This window comes from Centrocercus urophasianus, unplaced genomic scaffold, assembly GCF_019232065.1.
Source record: "Centrocercus urophasianus isolate 14NV4802_14NV808 unplaced genomic scaffold, USGS_Curo_1.0 seq_556, whole genome shotgun sequence".
In the NCBI taxonomy this organism is placed as follows: domain Eukaryota; kingdom Metazoa; phylum Chordata; class Aves; order Galliformes; family Phasianidae; genus Centrocercus; species Centrocercus urophasianus.
This window is the reverse complement of record NW_024885151.1, coordinates 4,669-28,848: the sequence shown is the minus strand read 5'-3', so window position 1 is coordinate 28,848 and position 24,180 is coordinate 4,669. Positions and strand designations below refer to the sequence as shown.

Here is a 24,180-nt window from a genome sequence, read left to right as displayed (position 1 = left end):
CTCAAGCACAGACTTTTTCCCAGACCTTTCCTTGCCAATATGCAGGCCTGGTTTTTCATTTCCAGGAATATCTTTTAGACACCTATATGTGGATATACAGCTGGTCTCTTGATGCTAAAAAAAGGTATAGCAGCAGAGCTTAGGTAGAAACACCAGACTGAGGGCACTCCAAGGGGAAACAATAGGACAGGAACCATTCTGCAAGTGGTAATGTTTCCACTGACTATCTTTAAACTACATAGCTGGCTCCTGGTTAAATTTTGAAGTAAAAGGTATACATGCAGTACAAAAACATTTACACCTGTGATCTTGGGCAACTCTTTATTTCTTGCACAGATAAAGTGAAGTCTTCCTTTACTCAATACCTGAAGAATTCTTGGATACCCAAGCCATACAAATTACATTCCTTCTCTCCCAACTTCTTCATGATTGGAGACTGTACTCTAATGGGTGGTAAAGCAATACTTATTCTAATGAAACAACAATTCTATGAACTACCCTTCCAAACTCAGAGAGTAGAGAATTATTAAAACACTCGGTTTGGGTGTGTTGCTGGGTAAAGACTCCCACATACAGACTGGTTAGAAGGTAAGCAGCACTTGCTAGACAACCCGGTGACTCATCACTGAACGCATCGTTAATCATATGTTACAGCATGTCTGACTTCATAGAATACCGTAGGTGGTGAAATGATCTGTGAATGAATTCAAGGTCTTGCTAGCTTTTATGAGGTTACATCGCTTCAGACTCCAAAAGCCTCAGCTGGGCAGGAAGCTGCTGAGGGATTGCTATAGCAACCCAGGCCATGCTCCCAGCATGCCAGGTCCCTGCTCTCGTGGTGGCTTTGGAGAACGTTTAGGCTTGGCCCTGGCTGGAGCTGCTGCTGCTTCTCACCCATCGTGTGGCACTCATGCAGGGCTGGCTTGGGCAGAGCTGGGTTTTGCTGCCTGAGGATGAAGGGAGGAAGCCAGGTAGTTCCTACGAGGGGAAGGAGTACAACTTGACTGTATATAAAGCAAGACGAAAGCCCTGCAAGCCAGGCATGTCACCTTAACCAGCACTTGGTCTATTCCCAGTATGACATTCATGCAAAGGACTTTTTCAAGCTATGTAATCCCTGGCAAAATGAGGCACTTCTTTACCTTGCGGAAACAAACTGCACACACATCAGCCTACCAGTGTTACAGCACAGACTGTTCCTGCCCTGCAACAAGGAGCTGCAGCCAACACCTTCCACCTCCAGGTGCAAAAAGTCTTGCTGTGCTACATCAAGGGCTCCAGCACCTTTTGTCTTTTAAGACCTTGTAATGAGATCAAAATAAGACACATTAGGACCAAGTTTGTATGGGTAAAAATATCGGACACTAATACCCAAACTGACAAATTAAACACTTCACACATCAGGTGGAAACGTTTCTAGCACCCTGCTCCAAGCTCTCTGGTTGCACAACAGGCCCCTGGAAAACAATCCTTTTTTTCCAGCAAAGACAGACCCTTAAGGGATGTGGTGGTTTGATTCCATGAACAGTTTGACCTCAGAGGCATCTGCTTCAGATGAGTGACTCACTCCATTTCAAGAAACAGAAGGATGAAACTAGTAATTAAGGGTGCAGCTTACTTGCTTGGGCAGGCTTTGTATGCTCAAATCGTGAGTGGTCTCACTGTTACTATATTTAATGAACTCTCCCAATTAAGTATTTTGTTCCCTTCATCCCATAATGATGATGGTTTCTGCATGTTAAATGTAAGCCACCAGGAAGCTGCTCTTTGTTGTACATTTGCAAGTTTGCTTTGGCCTACTTCACAGCTGGTAGGACAAACACCAGTTGTGGAACCGCTAAGAAACTTGGCATGAAAGGATCTGTTTCTGAAAACTTGTTTGGCATAAGAGAAAATAATTGATTTGGGCTAGAAGTACATTAAATATTAGCTGAACTTTCTTGTGATTTTTGGAGGAATGAATTGAAAACAGATGTAAGGTACTTCATGTCAGTCAAGTGTCAAATGTAATCACAAGGTCTTCTATCCCTCTCTGGATTTCAGCTTTGCCACAGCCCTGAACAAGAACATCCTTCATCTGCAGCCTTGTTGCAGCTGTTGCATTTTGAGCTCACACACCTCAGCCCTTGGTTGGAAGCATTCCCCTTGAGGAGAAGAGCCTCGTTCATTCTCTGCACCACATTTAATCTTGGCCCCACTACTAAGACCACCTACAGGGATGCCAATTAGCATCAGCTGCATTATGCTGAACTTTTATTTACAGCAGCACTTGCTGGGAACCACATCTTAGGCAGCCTCATGGGCAGCCTCTCACCTAGCAGCATGCTTACAGCAGGACCCTGCACAGCTCACCACCAAATGGCAGCAACTGCACGCTGGTAGACTTTGCATGGAAAATTGCTGGCTGAGCGTGTTTAATTGCAAATTAGCAGCTGGAAACTAGGAGGGTGAGAAGCCAGCAGTCTGCAGAGGAGTTTGGAAACCTCCAATGAAACATTCAGTGAGCAAAGCAATGGCACGCTTGGTTTTGCTGTATCCAGAAGACTTCGAGGTAGAGCCAGAGGCCACACGCTTCTTTGTTAGGATGTCTAAGAGAACACCTGCTTTTTACAAGGGTAGGTGTTACAAGCACCTGAAGCATATGGGGCTGTGCTGGTCAGAGGCTTGCAGTGGCAATTAATTAAGACTGGCTCTTGGTATCTTGGAGCTATTCAGGAGCTGGCTGCTTTCAATGCACCAAGCAGTTCTGCATAGAGCAGTTGTTGAGGAACTCATTTACTTTTTGTAAGATACTAATGTTGTTTTTCTCTTTGTTTCTTTTTCAGAAGGGGAAAACAAAAAAAAAACCCCACAAACTTCAAAGTGCAATCAAGCAAAAGCCTGTTGGATGCACATCTGGGGTGGCTGAAGTATAGACATCTACAGAACTGGATTTGCACGACTCCTTTTAACAGTACTTAACTGAAGTTTTCCTTCTTTACGTACAGAGATAGGCCTGATAACAGCAGCAGCTGAAAAATTGACAATTTATCTTCATAACATCCCCATGGGTGACGGGACAAAGCAGGACACGAAGACCCACATGCACAGACAAGGACATGAAGCACTAAAAAGTGCCCCTGCAAAGTCCTAAAAAAAGATTGTGGCAGAAAAAAAAAACACCTTAAAACAGATCTCACACATGCAGAATCAGTCCCAATAATACCACGTAGATAGGATGGCTGCCAAAACCCATCAAAATGGCAGTTTGGTATAAAGAGCCAAGCCATAGAGTAGAGATATGAATTGATATGAATTAGCAGCAGGAAAGGACTTGAAATTCATTCCTCTTTAGCAAGTCATCAGATAGCAAGAAAAGAGGAACAGACACAGTGTGGATTCAGTACCAACAGCTTTGTCTTTACTCCCTGTTTGACATCAGGACTGATTGCTCACTGGCCTCACAACAAAGCCAGTTTTTTTGCTAAATGATGCAAACTAAGTACAACTTGCTGTATTCACAAATATAGCCAACAAACCCTGTACTTTTACTACAGTAGTAACTAGACTTATCAAAAGGAAGCCACTAGAGTATTCGAAGACTTGAGGGATGCTCTTTCTTTTCAGTCAAAATTTGCTCTTAATTTGTCCCACGGACTTAATTTTTGGAAAACCCAAGCATGACCCAAAAAAGAGTAGTGAAAAACCAATGAGCACATGAAATAAAAAAATATATATATCCCAGAGGAAATATCTGCTTGAGAGTCCCTCTGTGGATACCAACAGCTAAATACTAAGTGATAGAGATGCAGAGCCTGACCTTGGCTGGTATCTAAAGGAATAGCACATCCTGCTGGCCAGAGCACCTTTGCTGAGAGTGGTTTAGCCCTGGGCTATTCATTGGAAAGTCCCAATCACAAGTACAAGACGCAAGGAGAAAACAAAAAAGACATAGGAAAAAGATCAGGCAGTACAAGCCTCAACATGCTCAGCTTTGTCGTCAGCTCTTGGCCCGGTTCACCGCGGTACAATTATATCCTCATTCCTCAGAGCAAAATGCAGTTCAAAGAGACAATAAAACCCTTTTTAGTCCTGTGCTTGGCAGCAACGTCACTGAAACGGAACTGAAATGACTCCTGGAGATAAGGCGACAAAGGAAGTTAAACTGTTCCCTGCAGCTTGCCGCTGGGAAAATGGCAGTGCAGAAATAAAAGCACCGCTGTGCACGTGGCTCCTGCCTTCACTCAAAGGAGTGGGACCTACGCTGTGGTTTTAAAAGATATGGTATTTTATTGCCAGGAGATGGGTCACCCTTCTGGGGGTACAGTCCTGAGAAATTTGGGTTGGAGTTCTGTATATCACAAGACATCTTGGGAAGGAGTCAGTTATCTGAGCAGCCACCAAAACGGAGGTTCCCACTGCTTCTTTAATTCTCTCTTCTACATCAAAATAAGGAGCCCCAACCAGGCATCTATGATCATGGTACAGCTTTTTCACCTTCAGTGGTGGGATGGACAGGACCTTAGATGTGCCACTTCCACACAAGAATTACAATGGCCAAGTTTTTACGGGGAAAAAAAAAGGAGATTGAGGGCAGCTTGGGTCAGCTTAGCACCATAAAGAAAACAAGGAGAGGTGAAAGGCAGAGCAAAGAGCAAGCTTGGGGTGGATCAACATCTGTGAGGTGTCCAAGAGAGCACCGCCCAATCCCACCTCCCTCCCAAGTCAGATTAACACAAACTGATGGAGCAGGGTGTGATGGTGCCCCAGGAAGCAATAAAGCAACAAGGGGAGGGAAAAAAAATAAATAATTAAAAAAAAAAAAACAAAAAAACCCTGGAATTGCAGCCAGAGGTGTCTTTATCTCATCGCTTAACAGAACTAGAGGTTTTCTACCGCTGACTAAAAGCAATACACGCTCAACAGCCCTAGACAGTGAAATATTCGACCACTACAGCCCTAGACATGAATGAACAAGATAGGCAGAAATAAAAGGCCCTGTAATCTATTACTAAACTGCCCAGAAATCATCAAGCAATTATGTTGTAAGGTTACTAAATAATGAAGCAATGTCTTTTTGTATTGTTTCAAGACTATTTCACCAAAACTGCCCTCTCCAGCAGCTCTGTACCTTTGGGAGCTCTGCGTATCCCCAGAGGATGCCCTGATGCCTCACTACTAGTTTCCAGTCATGCAAAAAGAACAAACTCTAGCCCTGTGGAATACAGGCAACTTTGCTAATTATAACCAGGCTGAATGAGAACTTCATTATCCCACTGGAAAGCTGCAAATACTTCAGTCTGACTCAGTTTTTGTGCACTAGACTTTTTCCTCCCTTTCCCCATGTCAAGGAATTTCTTTCCACAGCAGTCAGGAAAGGGGCCTACAGATGAAGGCGGTCATGAATAATCAGGGAGGGAACTTTCCAGAACAAGGCACTAGTGTGAAAAAGTCTTTCTTCTGGGGCGACATTTGCATGACCGAGTGATGACACAAGAAGACTGCAAACAAAAAAGCCATTATACCCCTACCACAGCTTTCAAAATCTTCCAGCGCTGACTCGGTCCTTCCCTTCTGTGCCAAAGCATCTCCTTCGGGGGACAGGAATTTCAGCCCCATCTGCATCAGCATTTCCCCTTATGGAGATGGAACCGGAATGAAAAAATGCCATTTGATAAATGCTCCCATTCTGGACATCAGCTAACAACAGAAAGAGAAAGAATCAGACAATGGAAATTATATATATTCACACAGCCTCAGCCTCATTAATATTTCTTTTTTTTTTTTTTTTTTTTTTTTTGTTAATAGACTGCTATAGGCTGCAGCTCCCCGATGGACACCACAGCTCAGCCCAGATGCCAATCACACCCAGAATATCATAGAACCATTATGGTTGGAAAACACCTCTAAGATCATTTAGTCCAACTGTCCACGTACTACCAACATTGCCCACTAAACCGTGCCCTTAAGTACCACATCTCCATGTTTCTTGAACACCTCCAGGGACAGTGACTCCACCACCTTCTGGGCAGCCTGTTCCAATGCATCAACACTCTTTTGGAGAAGTCTTTCCTACACTGAACCTCCCTAGCGCAACCTGAGGCTATTTCCTCTAGTCCTATTGCTAGTTACATGGGAGAAAAGAATCCAAGGCACATCCTTGGGAAGGCAGCCCAAGCGCTACGTGGTACCACTGGGCTTGTGCTGGAAACCCAGCTGAGAGCTAACCAAAAACACTTTGGAGACCCTGGACAAAGCCCTTTGTTCTGTAGGTCATTCGTTGTGATGCAGAGGGCTGAGCAGTGATGCAAAGCAGGCAGGTTCAGCCCTGCTGCGGAAAAGCAGCTGGGGACTTCCAGAGCTGCAGAGCAGGCACTGCGGGAACGATGGTGCTCAACCAAGCCCAGTCTCTGGAGCCCCAGGGGGTATGTTCAGCCGCTGGGAGTGGGGAAACCATTTCTCACCAGCATAGGAAGCCAAGCGCTTGGCAACAAGTGAGACAAGCTCTCCCCAAACTCCAGTTACGCAAACAGCTGCCTTCTGCTGGGTTTCAACATGCTCTGCTGCTCCAAAAATAATTTCCTGCTTGATTTGATACCATTAGCAGGAGTGCAGAGCGCAGCATGAGCAGTCATGCTGCCTTGTGCTAGATCCAGCTAGCCAATGGCTTCTAGAAAAAGCCCTGATTGCTTTTTTTTTTTTGGCAGACAGGCACAATTACACAGGAGGGATAGATAACTGAGGGATGTAATAAGTCCTCTCTTCTTTCTCTGTGGAAAGTTTTGACGCAAACATGGACAAATGTGCCCACCACCTTGGTCTGTTCCCTTGGGCCCTTTCCATAGCTAACTGAGATTTCCCAGCCCTTGCAGCTTTAACACTCACTTATGGCACATAACCAAAACTCCACAGCCAAGCAGCAATCAGCGCTTGCTGAGCTGTGCCAGAGCTGCTGGGGTTCTCTGATAGCATAAGTACCCATAAACAGATATCACAGCATCCTTCCTTCCCCACTTGGTGCCCCTTTGGAAGCTTGCTGGAAAAATCCCAGCCCAGCTCAGTGCTTTGGGAACAGCAATTCCAGTTCCGAGCTGGATTGGAATTTGGATAGCAAATTTGGCCCTATGGTGTATTGGATTTCCTCTTCCCTGTTCCCAGCCATCTGACGTTCCTTTCCAAGGAGCAGCACAGGACCTGCCCTGGGGAGACTCCTCCAGGGCCCCACACCAACAGCTCTGGAAACCTCAAGAAATACAGACAGTTAACCATGCCAACGCCCAGCATGTCATCACCACACTCCATGCCCTAAGAAGCACAACAGCACGATGTCCCAATCCTGGTGCTCAGTACTCTGGGACTTGCACATGGATAAGCTACTATTTCCCAAATTGAGCTGAGGGAATGTTCAGAAAAAAAAAATAAAAAAAAATGAAGCAGTAAAAATAAAACCTGACGCTGCTGCAAAGTGGTATTCTGAACCTCATAGCAGATTTACAAAACAGAGGCACGTTAAGGTTGCACAGAGCGCATGCCAGCATGAAGGGGGACTCCCCAGCAGAGTGTGAAGTCCCATTTCAGTATCTATAGTGTTTTCCAATATTACTTGGCTGAGAAGAAAAGTTCCTTGACAGCATCAACCAAGGGGTTTTCCGCTGCCTTTCTTCTCCTATTCTTTGAAATAAAGGTGTGCGCCAGAACCTGCTCGCACATTTGAAGCCCAAAGGATCACGACGGACTATTTTGCCATATTGTAACCACCAACATTTCTTGCCATGGCTATTCTTTGAGCTACACATTTGGTTATGAAAGATTTCCCTGTATCACAGTTTGAAGAAAATAAGGTGTGGAAAACCTACCACTGCTTCTGGGGAGCTTGGACACAAGTCAAACCTCCAGTTCCACACAGGACAGTGCTCAACCACTAAGGTCCTGGCTTTCATATTTGAGGAAGAACATGCCTCTGAGCTGCCCCAAAACCCAAGTGGGACCTCTCCTGTGAGGAACAAAGAGAATAAGCCTGTGGAGAAGGTGGCTCTGCAGCTGCTGGGGACCTGGGCCAGGTGGAGGACAGGACTGGTGGGAAGGGCTCGAGCTGGTTTCCATGCTCAACTGACCCATGTCTGCAGCTGCTGCTGCTCCCACCGCTCCAGGGAGGGGAGATAGGCAGCCATTCAGCTTTTCCAGACAGAGCACAATTCCTGTTTACAGCCTCTGGGCTAGGCTTTTCAAAAGCAGGAGCTGGGTGTCTATTCTTGCGGGAAACCAGGTGTGTAAACAGTTCAATTAATACATCCAGCACACTGGGCTCTAGCACAGCAAAGGCTAGTGGAGATGAGCCAAGAGCTCAGGAAGGAAAATACTTTTAAATAATATGCCTAATTAGAGATGGGCCCGAGCCAGAAGTCTGTACTTGAACACCTGGAAGAGCCCCGGGGAGCCAAAGCGCAACCTGAACCCAGATCCACATTTTGTAACTCTCCCATCCCATTGAACAAAATCCCAGCCCCCTATTGCAATCTCACAGGCGTCTCCAGCAGCCAAAGATTTGAGATCCAGTTTCCTGCTTTCAACCAGACTAAGGTCAAGCTGCTGCCTCACGTCCCTCTCACTCAGCCCCATGCTCAGTTCAGGCATTGCCCAGCTCTGGCCAAAAAAAAAAAGCCACCCCAATCAAAGGCCAAGCAGCTGTATACCACATCTGCAAGCCAAGAATTGTCAGTGATCCTCATTTTTTTTTTGCGAAAGTCCCAGAATTAGGGCTTGTTTAAGAGATTTGACTTCCATGGTGGGGAAAGCCCCACCATGCCATGTACAAAGCCTCACAAATAGCAGGCTGGTCTCTTTCTCCTGCTTTCTTCCCATCTCCTCAAAGGTCTCCAGGATGGAGAGCTGCTATACCTCATAGAATCACAGGATCACCTGAGTTAGAAGGGGCCTTTAAATGCCATCTAGTCCAACTCCCCTGCAATGAACAGGAACATTTACAGTAGATCAGGTGCTCAGAGCCTTGTCCTGACTGACCTTGAGTGTCTACAAGAATGAGGCATCCACCATCCCTTTGGGCATCTACACCTTTCTGTCTCTTCACACCACAATCCCATCTGGTGCTCTCTTTAGAGGTGAGCCCCATCACCACCAAACCTCCCTGCCACCACATGTCATGTACTGCAGGCCACTCCCTGGGTTGACTAAACATTTCCTTTTGGATGGCTCACTTCCAAAGTCCAGAAATAGATCATTGCCCACAATTACAAAGTGCCTGGGTGTGCCATCAAATCAATTCCTTGCCCCTTTATAGCGTGCCATTTGCATTCCTTTGCTTTACATTTCACACTAACTGCTGCCTGGCGCCGAGCTCACTGCAGCTCTCATCTCACAGACCTGCAGATATGCAAGGCCTTATCTCCCAGGCAGACTATTCTTGGTAGTTGTTAAACAGGAGGGGTTTGCATCATCTGACCTTGGGTCCTACTAGGCTGAGATATTCCACAAGGGCATGGGGATTTTTTTTAAATTCTGCTTTCCCTTTCCCTCTAGGCTCTTAGCCTCTCACCTATACATTATGAGGCATAGCTGAAGCACAGATGGGATTTGGATTTGCTCACAGTGAGTGTCGCAATAGCCAAGGCAGAGCTCATCTTTTGGAAACCTTTGGAAAAATTTAGTTCCGCTGCTATTTCAAGCATTTTTACACCACTACTGTACTTTTCTAGCTTTTGTGAATTCTTCCCTGCCACAGCCAAACCTCCATTTCAAAGCCATAAAACAATTTTATTTATAAACAATATTAAAAAAATATAATACAGGTTTTGTATTAAAAGCATGAGAAAAACTTTGAATCCTTAGAAGGCCAGGAGACTCCATCTGAAGGGTATTTGTCATGAAACACCCAGGCAAAAGCAGAATGAGGCAATTTTTGGTAGGGCAGGCAGATTATAGTCAGGCAATTAGACATCCCGGGCTGTGTAATCAATCACATGTAATGAGAGCACACGTGGGCATAGCATAACACGAGGTGCAAGCCTGCTGTCACCAGCGCCACCGTGAAAATACACTGCACATCAGTGCAGTCTTCTCAGGTTATCCTATGGTCATTCTTCATCAAATGATTTAGAAACATCTTTTCTAGACGTTAGTAGGTCCATCTAGAAATAGATTTCTTCCTACTACGAACAGTAATTCCTAAAAGCAATAGAAGAAATGGCCTTAAGTTGCACTGGACAAGATTCAGGTTGGATATTAGGGAAAATTTCTCCTCAGAAAGAGTGGTGATGAAGTGGCACAGGCTACCCAAGGAGGTGGTGGGGGCACTGTCCCTGGAGGTGTTCAGGAACTGTGGAGGTGTAGCATGAGGGATGTGGCTAGCAGGCAATATTGGGGGTAAGTGGATGGTTGGACCAAACAATCCTAGAGATCTTTTCCAATCTTAATGGTTCTATGAAGACTGGAAAATATCCAGAATTCTCCCTCATCTAACATCCAGTTTTGTCTGTACAAAAGGAGGAGGGGAAAAAGTCCAAGTAATGCAGGCTGTAGATAATCTGTTACACAGCTTTATGTCAGGAAAGAGCCTTTCCACACTTCTATAGGAAGCAAATCTGATGCACGAACCTTTCACTCTTCTCAGCTTTAATAAACATCAGTGTCTGTAGTTCCACCTTTTTTAAGCCTGAACTTCTAAGAATCTGGCCTCCCACAGGCATTTCTCACAAGCTCCTAGATAGCTTTTCCAAAGCCATTTATAATCATATATATTTTTTATTGTTGTGTTGTTTTTTAAAGAACTATCCTGCAGAAACCTTTTAGGGTTTGGGAGGTTTCATTCCCTCCTCTACAAATTTCTTTAACCAGAGCTTGATTTGGAATGAAACTGAAAGGCAACCCTTTCAAGACTCCAGTAAGTTCCAGATCATATTCTCCAGTGTGAAAGAGAAATGAACCAAATCCCATAAAAACAGAGATGATGCAGATTTTGAAAGGATTTAGAGTTAAATCTCATAAAGCAGTTAATCCAAAAATTTCATCTTAGGACATACAGGGAATAAAAGAATATTTAGTGAGACCAAGAAAGATAATACTGCATGCAGACCACAAAGGATTAGATGTATGAAGTCATCACCATCGAGAAAAATACATTAAAGTTCAGGCAATACTTGCTGCAATGACAAACGAGCAAAAAAAAAAGTTCAGATGTTGCCTCAGATGCTCAAAAATAGGTAATGTTTTTACATCCTGAACTCATACAAAAAATGAACCAGATTTCTACCTGTGCCGAATTCTCTTATTTTGAAAATTCACCTTAGATATCAGTAGGAGACTGAAAGAAAATCATGGTCATTTTTGGACTGGAAGGTACTGGAAGCACCTTTTCCTTTGGTTGAGATAATGCACAGTTTGCCAGGATGAAAGGACAAGCCCCAGCAAACTGGAGATGGTCATTGCAAGCCTCCTGTGCCCTCTGGAAGCGCTCCGTGCCAGGATGCTTTGCATACCTTCAGCTCTGCTGCTGGTGGAGAGGCTGTGAGCAGGGTTTCACAAGGAGCCTGCCATGAAATGAAAGCCCTGGGTGGGGCCATGGAAGCTGGTACAGTTCATGCCCAGGTCACAACACTTATTTCCACCTGAGCATGCCTGACCTTCACCTGCATTAGCCCAGCACACGAGAGGGTGCTGCACCTCCTGTCCATCCAGCAGCTTGCTGTTTGCCTCATCTGCCTGGACAAAAGTTTAATGCCCAACTCCATGATTCCCCAAAGGGCTGCTTTTCTAGTTGTCCTACACAGCAGCTTTATTTCAAGAAAACAGGAGGAAGATCCTCCTTCCCTCCACTGCCAATGAAGGTCCCATCTAGGAAATGCTACTTCTGCCCAATCTCAGCCCCTCAAGGTCTCCCAGTCCGCTTTTCCAGAGGCCTTGATAGATTTAAAAGCACTAATCCTTTCCCCACACACCTCATCCCTCAGCTCCCTGAGCCAGAAGTCTCAGCCTGCAGACCCCAGTTCCACCCAGTCCACCTTCCCATGCCAAGCTCTTACATTCATCCCAACCTTTCATCCCCTCCCTGTCCAACAATCCTTCCCACACATCCTTCCTGCCCTGAGCTCCCCACACTCCCACCACAGGGTTGGGTCATTCACTGGGGCAGGTCAGAACTCAGTGCAAGCACAACCCTTAGAGTCTGTAGGATTAGGAGATGTAAAGGAGAACGCTGCCCATGTAGGTGCGTGTGTGCATGACTTGAGGAAGGTTGTACCATCCCACGGTGCCCTCCAGGTGCTTCCAAACTCCTGCTGGGCTCAGCCTTGCTCTTTTGCCCCCTCCTCTGGTGGCCTCAACCATACCGAACTTTATGGCTGTTTGGGATTCATTTTTTCTGCTGCTTTTCTGAAATAGCAAAATGCTGGCACATGCTTCTCATAAACAATAAAAAGAAACGCGTCCCAAAAATGGGATGTCAGCTGTGCTTTGCCCACTCAGGAGAGGATACAACCAGAAAAACTGGCTGTGTTCCTCCAAGGTAGAAGATATTTGCATGCGTACATCTCGTGATGGAAAGAGTCAGCACCCCAAAGGCTGTGTAATCCAAATAGCGGTACAGAATATGAATTAGGAGAGGGAGGGGAAAAAAAAAAATAAATCTAATTGCCCCCATTCTATGCCTGAGGAACACCACTGCAGAAGGAAGGGACAACTTACATCACAGGAAAACTGCAGCAGAGCCAAGTCCCAAATCCCACTTCAGGGACTTAACCTCAGCCTATTCTGTGCTTTCTGCTTAGTGTTAACAAAGAAAACAGTATTTCCCTGGATTTCAGTCCTGAGTGATACTGCTGGATTTGCTTCCCAGTCATGAAAAGTTCCAGGACTGGGAAGAGCAGATGAAGTTCCAATGAGTCATTAGTAGACACTGTCTCATTGTACAAGCAGAGCGATCAGGGTCACCTCCTGCCCTCCATGCTGCCTCTATTGAGGTCAGGCCCAAAATACCTCGGTACCTTCCTACAGCATTCTGTTGTTTTGTTCCTTCTCAACACAACCTTGCAGAAAGCCAGCTCACGATGTGGTCACCGGGCCCATAAGCCAGACACACACTTCCCTGAGCTGTTTCAGGCACATTTCCTAAGAAGGAACATCCCATTTCTCTCTGTTGGCCACCTAGAGCCTGAACAGTAGATGTAGGTATAGCTGCCCCCCCCACCCCCTGTAGATGTCTGAGCTTAAGTGAACTCCACCTGCACGGAGACATTCCTCATGCTCAGGAATAGGTTAAACAAGTCATCAGGCATGGAAAGCTGAGCTGTAGGAGATGGAAGGGAGAAGCAGCCCAGACTTTAGCCTTGATCCAACAAGTTGCTAGGAGATGAGGTGCAGGATACTCTGTCCAAGGATGTTTAACATAGACCGTACAGACAGTCTTTGGGACAATGGTTTCCAAAGCTAGAACCAGCATCATGCAGAGTAGGTGAGAAGAAATGGCTTGAATCTCCTGGACCTTGTTGTTGTTCTCTTGTTTTGGTGTTATTTTTTCCTACTTATTTTCTGCACCTTCCCTAATCTGTCAGCTCACTGACCAACAGCCCATTTCTTATTCCCTCCCCATGCCTCCTACGCACCACAGAGCCTGACCGATGGTGGCAGACGCTGCAGCTCAGGCACCTCCCTCTCCCCAGAGCCCCTTGACACAAAAGACAAAGCAAGGCCTGTGCCAGCATCACCAAACGACATCATTCCAGGCAGGAAAATGTCACAGTTTCTTCTGGAACGAGCAGGAGCGGCTCTGGGCAGCAGAATGCCTGGCTTTGTGCAGGAGCAGAACGCACCCCCCTCTCCCTCCGCCACTCTCCCACCCGCCCTCCCAGCTCCCAACTTTCAGCCCTTTCAACACCCACAGTCTTTCCACTCAGCCGCTAAGTGATGAAAAATTCCCTGCCAGAGGACACAGTTCAAATGGGTTATTGAAAAGAAAAGCAATCCCCTCCTCTGGGTGAACAAGTTCCCTCTTTTCCCCTTGAGGAAGAAGGGTAATAGCACAGTCAGGAAGGGAAGTAAAAAACCCAACCATCCCCAAAGCCTGCTATAATATTAAATAAGAGACCAAAGGGGTTTGGCCAGGAAAATCCCAAGTTCAAAAGAATAATTGCTCTGAGAGATTTAAGCCTAAAGCTGAGTCACTGAAATGAAGAAACATCTCCTCGTCCATAGAAAGCAAACAAATCTTGGGTCGTGCTGCAACGCTTCCGTATGTCCTTGTTAGAAAGAAAGAAGAAAGAGGAGCCAAATGCAATTAATCACTGGCTCAGAAGAAAGGATGAGATCTCTCTAATTAACTACCTTAGGCTCATCTTTCTGCTTTTGAAAACTAATCCAGCCTCCTTCTCTCACCCTTCACCTGCAGCACTGACACGAAAGCCTGCAAGAAGTACACGGTCACCTCTCCCGTGGTGCACACAGATCTGCTGCAGCTTTCCAATGAGTGCCCAGAGCATAGTAAACTTTGTGCTGCACACCACAGAGATGCTTTTCTCAGCCCCTTTTGTGGCTGGGCTGTGATGGATTCTGCATGCTCGCTAATAACATGAAGACTTCAGGTGAACTACAGGAGTTGGTTTTAAGCTGGGTATTATATTCACTATCCTATTCTAGCTGTCAAATGACCAGAAAACTTCAATTAAAAAGCACATCAACATGAAAACACTCCCCAAACAATGATCACAAGCAGTTGTAATTTTAACTAATTGCTTTATATCTGATGCTCGGGTGGTTTAAAACTGTCTGACCATCACTCTGCCCACAGAAAGCTCATTCTCCACGGCTGCATGCAGTTTGTTCAGAGGTGAGAGGACAGGGCTACATATTAAGAGTAAGCCTTTAAAAATTAAGTTCAAGAGGGTGAAACCAACTGGCAAGCAGCTCTTTCATTTGCAAAAGGCAAAGCTACATTTCACAGATGATTTCTTTGCTGTAACATCATTCAAAACTTTGGAAAATGGGGGGGGGAAAAAACCACAGCACTTCAGAGAAGAGGAAAGACTGGAGCTGGTGGCTACAGCTGAGGAGTAGAGATCTGGATTTGACATCCAAAAAGGACAAACAGATCAGAACAAGTCACTCAGTTTTTCCTTCTTGGGGCTCCCTTGGTAAATAAGAGCCAATAAATATTAGCCTAACAATGAAAACAATAACAGACCAGCTCTTTAGGTCAAGTACATCAATGGTAAATACAATACAGTGGAATAATAGCAAAATGACATCAGCCGAGGAACCAAGAATGACTTCTACCCCCTCTCGTGTATACAAACCACTACTAACATATGAATAATGCTGTCAACATGCATGTCTGGGAACACTCTGTAGCAAGGGAGGGCAAAGAATGCCAAATGGACAGAACTCTCCAGCTTTGCTCATCCGTGACGTGGCAGAAATATTTCTTTTCAAAGAAGTCAATTGGGGCATTTGTGTACGAGAAAGGGAAGCGACACAGCTCCAAGTACGGCTGGAGTCTTCCTGTCTCACTATGGGAAACAGGAAGGGATGCACCAACAGGGACAATGATCCCTGGATTCGTTAACATGACACCCACTCCTTTCCCTCCAGGACAATGTCACAGACACAGCCGGAGGTCACTATTGATGCTGCAGGGGCCGTTCTACGAGATGGCAGGAGCAGCAGCCCCCAAGGCACCGTAATGGGATGGTCCATCGGCCACGCATGAACTGTGGGCTGAAGCCGCCCTCCGCCGGATGCACGGACTTGGATGGGAAGGGATTTGTTAGTGACATCAGTTGCAGAACGAGCCGACGGTGACACCTAGCGGGCACAGCGACCATCTGGGCAAGGACTGCTTCAGAGGTAAGCGCCGTGCCTGGAAACCGGCTTCACCCGAACACATATGCACACACACACGTCTATATATATCTTGAAAACCCTTCATCCTGCACTACTGAACAGCTACAATACTGGCAGAGGTTGAAAAATAAACGATTTCCATGCTAAAAATGAGCGTGCAAAAGCAAGAGTGCGTAAGAAAAACAAAGTCAAATTAATGCTCAAAAGGTTGCAAAGGCTTCTCCCCACCATCTACAGAAATACAGGGGGACTCTCCCTAGAAGATAATAGCCACATGCATTTCCCTGCCTGCAGAGTTCCCTGCGTATTTTACTAATAACAAACAACGACCACTAAAATTCAATACAACCAGGAATTTCTTCTCTATTGCAGCACATAGAAGGTGACAGCCTGCTACATCATGCCACGCACTAGAAAGCATACAGAAGAGCAACAGGTGTGTGCTTTGACCTCCTCCATCTCTTCCCATCCACATCCCAGCTTTGCTTTCCCTTTCCCTGACATCTTTCTCCATACTGAGCATCAATCCCTGCAAGAGTTTCACTCTGCATCGGGTTTCCATTTCTCAACTGTACAACATTGCTAGAGGTAGGCTATGCAGTGCATGCTGCTTTTCAGCACACGTAGCTCCAGAGAAAAGCAGGGAGAAAGGCTCCACTTCTTACTTCAACTTCTTTCCTTACACATCTTTGCTACTATGAAAAACATGGGGTTTTTTTGTTTTTGGGTTTTTTTTGTTTGTTTGTTTGTTTTTGTTTGTTTGTTTTTAAATCATAATAAAAAACCTCCATAAAAACACAGCAAGTAGTTCTTCACAGCAACATAGATAGCAAAATACTGAGTTCTGGTGTGAACCTCTACTGCCACCAGCACGGCAAGGAAGGGTCTACAGCTGAGTTACTCAATTCGAGTGCTATTCACAATGGAACACAAAGATGCCTTTCAGCAGGGGTCAGGTTTGAAGCATTCTTTGCCTAATCAACCCTAAATGTTAGCAAAAAGCTGTTAGCACAAGTTAGAGAAGCCTTCTGGACGCTCTAAATCTTACAAGCTTTGTTCACGTTGCAAGCAAGGCCACACCAAACAAACTCACCCAAATTTGGTGGAAATGACCCCTCCCAGGGCAGAGCCGATGATGATTCCTACTCCAAAGCAAAGGCCCAGCCTCCCCAAGGCAGCAGCACGTTCAGAAGGAGCTGTCAGATCTGTGATGACCTTCTGAGCACCTGTAAGGAAACAACCACTGCAAAGAAGCCTGCTGCAGTGCCCAAGCAATGTGTACAAGTTTATAAGCCACTGAATTATAAAAAAAAATGAATTATGATTATAAAATCATTAAGGTTGGAAAAGGTGTCTAAAATTATGAATCTCAACCACCAACCATTCCCACCATGCCCACTGACCATGTCCCTGAGTGCTGCATCTCCACAGCTCTTAAACCACCTTCCTGGGCAGCCTGTGCCAGTGTCTCATCAGCACGTGCCACAGAACTGTCCTTTAAGCCCTATTCTCACGCACACCACCAGAAGAAATTCATTCCATCTATAAGCTGGAGAAAGGGACACTCCAACCCTTTCACAAGTGGCAATAAGAGGCTAACACTCTACCAGCACAGTCTCCCATTAGCTAAAGCTGGTGGTACAGCTTTTACTAGAAACATCTAGGAAAGTCAGACTAAAGCAGAACAACTTGGTGGGAAGTGTTGGAAATAAAAGCCATTTTTGCGACCCCATATGGATGCGACTAATTCACTTATTTTAACAGCAGTAATGAAAAAGTTCTCCTACAAAACTTTTGGTTGCAAAAAAGCAGCAGGGAAGTTCAGGATAGGGCTGCTGCGGGAAACATTTTGCTGTCTGTGTTCAGATGTCAATGCCCAAGCAATATTCTCAAGATCATTCTTGAGAACAGACGTATAGAGAAGAAGCCCTGCTTTCCAGAGCCACTACTCTGGGTTCTACAGTGCTACAGCACTGTAATGTGATGGAAGACGGAGCAATAACAGCAGAGCAGCAAGGTCCTAAGCTGCAGCAAGTGAGAATTTGCTCAAACACATTTATTTCTGTGAGCACAGAAATAAAGAGAAGAATCTGCTTACCCTCAAAAGCCCTCAGGTAGGCAGGAATCTCCAACAAGATCTCTTTGCCTCCATTGCTAACCCTTAAAAGAGGTCTGGGAAGGGGTGGATCCTGGCTCCACCCCTTCCAGTCACTCAGGTGCACTGCATAAACATGAGCTCCCCTGGATTAGCCATGCCTTCCTACCAGGTGATCAATCACTGCTTCAGGTTGTGACTTAGCATTTCCACTACAAGCACCGTTACAACTGTTTCACACTTTCATTGTTTCAGTCCTAGTGCCCAACAGATGTTCTTTAATGCTGCTGGTTTCCAGTAACATGAGCACAAAAAGAGAACTCTAGCGATAAAAACTGGGAAGTCCCTCAGCCCCAACCAACCTTACCTGGCAGCCCATGCATGAACACTGACGGTAGCCTGGAGAGAAAGAGGATGGGGATGCTGGTGGAGATGGACAGGAGCAGAAAGAAGGCACTCGCAGATGCACAGGAGAGAGTTAAGGCAGCTCTGTTGCCAAACTGATCTGCAAACCTAGAGCAAAATTGGTGAGAGGCTGTAAGGAGTGGGATTGTGCATTTCCAGGGGGATGAAGCTGTTCAGCGACCTTGGCCACATTCACTGGTCCCCTGCAAGAGCTGACGGGGCCTCCAAGAGTGAGTTTACTTTGCAACTCTGAGTCTGTTCAGATCAAAGAATCAGGCTAGATTATTTTTTTTTTTTTAAGTCCAGATTCAGTGATAACTGAAGCTGTTCCAGCTTATTTCTAGTAGTCTTGCACGCAGGAAAATCCTTTTCTTCTCAAACCTACATCAAAAATTTTGGCTTCAGTCTGGCAACATACACCCTCAAACTCATCTACACCATTGGCAATCCATACACATATGAATCTTTGTCTTCTCCTATTCCCTTCAGTGCCTTTTCTGGACACTGGAGGAAAAACAGATTTTGGATGTGCCAGGTACAGACCAGAATCCCATGAAGGGACAACAAAGCACATAGCAGCACCTTATACATGTATGAGCTGATCAGTAGCAGGGCGAAGGAGAAAAGCTAGCTTTCCTCAGTTTCCCATCACCACACTGCTTATTCAAGTTTTTCTGCCCTTTGGGAAGAGGCTCCCCACAGTCATTCTAGGATTTTTCTTGCTATTCATACTTCTTTAGGAACAGGAGCTCATGTCCTATGAGACAGGCTTTTCCCACTTTTTTCCTCTTTCTGTAGATGAGCTTGTAGATAGAGCAGTTCTTAAAAATGCACATAAACTCAAAGGAATTTTAACTTTCTATTAAACTCTGACTTAAATTCAGGGAAATGTGGCCATAGAAATAACATGACCTACAGTCTTTTCATTGACAGCTCTACTTAACATGAATAAATACCCTTTTTTTCCCCTAGGTTCCCCAGTCAGAGGACATTTCTAAGGTTACAAGTGGCTATAAAATGCTTGCAAGATTAAGCCATTAGGACCTAGGCTCTGAGGACTCCGATGTCTTAAGCCTGTTCCCAGTATATTGTTACACTTAAATGTGTGCCATTAAAACATAGCTATGTTAATATAAAGGCTGCTTCTATGTTGCAGTATTTCTAATTAGAGTGTATTTATTTTCCCCTTGGTCTGTTATGAAATCTTCAAATATTTCAGCGGGGCCATGAAACAGAACTAAACTTTTTATTGTTATTATAAAAATATAAGAGATTGGCCTTTTTCAGCCATGAAAAGGGTCACGAGTATTGTTCTCACCTTCCAAAAACAGGACCTCCCACGAGCTGGAGGACACCAAAGATTGTCTGAAGGTACCCAAACCCCACCGAATCCAAACCCAGGTTCTTTGCCAAGTACTAAAAAAAGAAAAATACAAAAAACAATGGGTCAGGGGAAATGAAACATGCTACATTTCTGAATAAAGAGTTTCATGGCCCATGTAAAGGACCAGAGCTCAAAATTCTGAGAAGTTGCTTTCTTCAGCTTCCTCTATCTACACATGAAATCTTTGTCATAGAATCATTAAGGTTGAAAAAGATATCCAAGGTCATCAAGCCCAACCATAAATGCATCACACCATGTGGGCTGGACCATGCCCTCAGTGCCACATCTCCATGTTTCTTGAACACCTCCAGAGTCGGCGACTCCACCAACTCCCTGTGCCTGTTCCAGTTTATCACCTTTCTCTCAGAAAAGCTGGTGAATAAATACTAAGTCTCTGGCCTACACTATCTACTAAGAAAAATCAGCAGGATGTGATCAAAACCATCAGTTTTGCACCAGGTGACAAATCAGAATCACTTCTCATGCTCACGGTCCGACACAGCTAACTCTGAGGCAGGCTCTAACATGCCGGTTCTGCCAGCAAGCATGGGGTATTAAACAGCCTTCAGAAAAAGAACAAAATAAACCTGGAAGAGCCATTTGCACCAAAGACAAGAAATGCTGTGTCCAGCAATCCATACTCACAGGCATGACTCCAAACTGCATGAACAGAAAGGTCAGCTCCAGGGTTACGATCAGGTAGGCAGCAAGGATCACCTGGCCCCTCCTGACCTCTCCCACAGCGTTGCTCTGCCCCCAGCTCTCACTCTTCATCCTCCCGGCTCCTTCTTCACCCTCTGGACTGTTTTTTCCACTCATTGTGCTCATGGAGTGACTTAAGGCAGGCTGAAATAGGATATGGAGGTGCGTTCAGGCTGGGAACACAGAGAATATGAAAGGTGCAAAAGCTGTGTTTACAGTCCAAAGCTTAACAGTGTATAGATGCTGAGTCACCAGGCCGGGGACTGTCTTTACCTTTTCCTTCTCTCCTCCCCTTTTGTCAAGCAGGATCAGAGGCAAACTCTCACTTTAGCCCCAGATCTCACTGCTCAGCCTTGTCCTGGTGGGATCGCTGTGTGGAGGGCCATGCAGAGACCAGCTTGGGAATGCCAGCAAGGCTAACCTGGACATTGCCCCATGCAAGAACACGTGGCAAATTCTTCAGCTCCTTAACTCCTTCCCTTCTTTCACTTTTGTCTTTGTTTCAGCTGGAACAGAACTGTTTTCTTCAGACCGTCTGGTATAATGCTATGTTTTAGTTCTAGGAGAAAAACAATGCTGATAACACATCAATGTTTACAGCTGCTGCTAAACAACACTGTATGGACCCAAGGCTGGGAGCTGGGAGGGAATGTTGCCTCTAGTGGCCCCAAAAAGATAACTGTTTTGATTATTCATTAAAAGAATACTAATTTTAGTTTTGGAGGTTGCAAGCAAGCAAAGCCTACAGTGAAGCAACTACCTCTCTGTCCTTGTGCTTCTTGCAGTAAGCTCATATAGCCTCTGATCAAACATCAACCCCACACAGAATTACCATTACTCTCACCACAATCTCCACTAGAACCCCCTTCTCCCCTGAACCAGGTGCTGCAAATTGAGAGACTGCCTGCACTACAAAGTGCTCACAGGTGACTCCACTAAGACTACAGATTAATAGCCCAACCCAAAACATACATAAAATGAAAAAAGTATTTATTTCACACAGATTAGGAGGCTGACTGCAAACTGAGGAATTCAAACAAACAAACAAAATTATTTTGTCCTTTTTGTTTGGTTGTTCCTTGTTTGTTTGTTTGCTTGGGTTTTTGTTTCCTTGCTTGTCTGCTCTCAGTTTTATTTGTTTGCTCATCTGCTGAAGCCTGGAGGACTGGTTCAGTATTATCTTTATTTTAAAGAGGAACAGAAAACAGAAATTCCAGCACCCTGGCTTTGTAGATTATGGGGTTCTGGTGAGAAGAGACCTCAAGAGATCATGTCCTCCCTCCTGTTTGAACACATCAGCTCAGTTGTGGCTTTCCCCACGCCAGCTTCGAAAACACCCAGGGAAAGAGATCTGCCACTTTTCTAGTACCTGGGGAGATGTTTTTCCTAATGACCAATCCACATTTCTCAAACTGCAGCCAGCGGCCACTGTCCCTTGAGGCATCAGCTGCCACCATCAAGATGCATTTGGCTGGATCACCTCCAAGTGCTTGGAGCAGCTGCAGGCTGCTGTTGGATCCCCCTGGACCACTCTTTGCCAAAGACATTGGGGGCAGGGGGATTAGAACTAGATGATCTTTAAGGACCCTTCCAATGCAAACCATTCTGTGATTTTACGATTCTACCAAGTCCTGCAGACCCCCTGACCTCCCAGGTAGCCCAGCCAAACCGAGGGATGAGGAGCGAGGGACCTTCTCATGGCACACAACGAGATGATGAGAAGGTGAGGCACACCTCATGGTGGAGTGCAGGGGGGAGCCCAGTGTTTTGGAGAGGGCTGTCACACTCCGCCTCCTGGTGAATGTAGGGAGGATCGACGGTTTAATGTTTCACCAGGGACTGGTGCTGTGCTGCTGGAGACTGCAAGGAACAGCCTTCTGCAAACACATTCAGAGCATGAGTCAAAAAGCACTTTTAAAGAGTGACCCTCCTATGGCGATGCAGACCCAGCTCAGGACAGCTTAGACGTCGCATTTGTTACTAAAGAAGGAAGGTTACCCAGAGTGCATCCCAATTTAGCAAAGGATTGGTGCTGGGCATTGAATTTGTCTAAGTGCAAAACAATGGGTTTTTTTGCGTTTTGGGTTTCCTGCACACAGCAGCAACATTGTCAAGTAAGACTTCCTGGTTTGCACTGGGCAGGCACAATGCACAAATTGCCAACATTGAATAGAAGAGTAAAATTAATGACAGAGCTCTCTTTCCAGAGGTTTTGAGACAATCACGAAAACAGCTCACGAAATACAATGTGAAACAGTGCTAACAGGAAACGTTGCTGACTTGGACGTGAAAAGCTGCAATATTTTGACTGGTAAATTTGTCTCTGCAGCAACTGGAAAGGGATTCCAGGGAGGCAATGACTTGCATACGTTCTGCTCTCCATCAGCCACCCTCTCCCTCCACAGACAGCCTCATCCTGCCCAGGAGCCCAATCCAGCCATGACTCGGCTACTCTGCAGTGCTAACACATCATTCCCAATGGGTTGTCCACACTGGTGCTGCATTTTGTTCTAAGGGGTCTGTTCTGGGTCATCACGTCACTGACGAGTCACATGGAAATAAGAGAGACTGATTTTTAAAGCAGGGGAGAACACATTATGAATAGAAGATGAATTTTCTTGGGTACAATAAATAAACTTTAAACAGATGCATATCCCAGGGAGACTGTGTTGAAAGCAAGCAAGGAGATGAGTGTGAATGCCTTGTGATTATACTGCAGATTAGGCCATTAGCTATGCATTAAGCCTTGACAATTATTCTCAACATTTTTGGCGTATTTACAGTTGCCCTCCCTGGTATATCTTTCCTGAGGCCTATTTATCTGGTAATCTCTGGAAAAATAGCTGGGGAAACCCGAGAACAACTTTACAAAAGAAATTTGCAAAGACTTAGTGTTTATGTTACTCGGGAAGAAATCTTTCTTAAATCACTGGAAATGGGAAGCCTGGCCAGCTGAAAGCACTTGGGGAGGGGAAACCCACCCACGGCAACTGCAGCAGTTGGAAATGTTGGTTGAGAAAGGATAAACCGTGAGGAAATCCATCCTAGATCCTTCCCTTCACCTGACTTTTTTTGACAGAGGAAGGTTAATGTGACCTGCAGCAATGCCAAGAGCTCTGGGTGGGATCCACCTGTCAGAACAGGATTTACAATCTCAGAAAGGCCTTTAAAAGGGACAGAAGTGCTGGCCAGCAACAAAGGGCAGCTCTCAGGAATCAAATCCTTTGTCAAAGTGAGTTGGTGGTCCCTCCAGCTATGAAAAAAAGCAGTGAGATCATCCAGATTCTGCTCCAGAACAACAACAGAAGATCCCTTTGGGAGACAACCCCCAGGGAACCATCCTCCTGGTGATGCTTCTGAAGCTCAGAAGTGTGGTAGAGGAAAGGGAAGCAACCTCCTGAAGTATTCCCAAAGGCCTTCAGGCCTCTCCAGGAAGGAGACTGGGATGCTCCTGGTGGAGAAACACTCTGATAATGGGAACCCAAAGCACTGTATGGGCTCATGTTGCTCACACAAGGCATCATTCCCTTTCCAACCTGAGTGGAAGGCTCTGACTTGTGCTGCGCTGAAAGATTTGCACTGTTGAGCAAATGAGAGCACATACAGCCCTGGTATGGCCAGAATTATGTCCCACAGTTGTCGACTGATTTATTCTTTTGTCTAATTGTGTTCACAAAGAAAAAAAAAGAAAAAGCAGCTTGCTAATGAATGGAAAAAGAATCCACAAGGCCAGCAAAAAAAAAAAAAAAAAAAAAAAAAAAGAAAAAAA

The 24,180-nt window shown here is 45.4% G+C and overlaps 1 protein-coding gene across 6 annotated transcripts in view; it reads right to left on the bottom strand.

Annotated features, from left to right (window-relative positions):
• Positions 1 to 20,841, bottom strand: part of SLC22A18 (solute carrier family 22 member 18) — a 45,625-nt gene extending 24,784 nt beyond the window's left edge. For 2 of the 6 annotated variants that reach the window (XM_042835905.1, XM_042835904.1), the window contains exons 1-4: positions 20,355 to 20,651; positions 19,644 to 19,741; positions 18,288 to 18,433; positions 16,919 to 17,051 (exon numbers count right to left, since the gene is read on the bottom strand). In XM_042835905.1, the coding sequence (XP_042691839.1) occupies positions 16,919 to 17,051; positions 18,288 to 18,433; positions 19,644 to 19,741; positions 20,355 to 20,537 (560 nt within the window). In that variant the 5' untranslated portion in view covers positions 20,538 to 20,651. Of the gene's footprint in view, positions 1 to 16,918; positions 17,052 to 18,287; positions 18,434 to 19,643; positions 19,742 to 20,354; positions 20,655 to 20,684 lie in introns of those variants that run through there. The other 4 variants (XM_042835903.1, XM_042835902.1, XM_042835908.1 and 1 more) reach the window with 4 other exon arrangements.
• Positions 20,842 to 24,180: the final 3,339 nt, after the last annotated feature.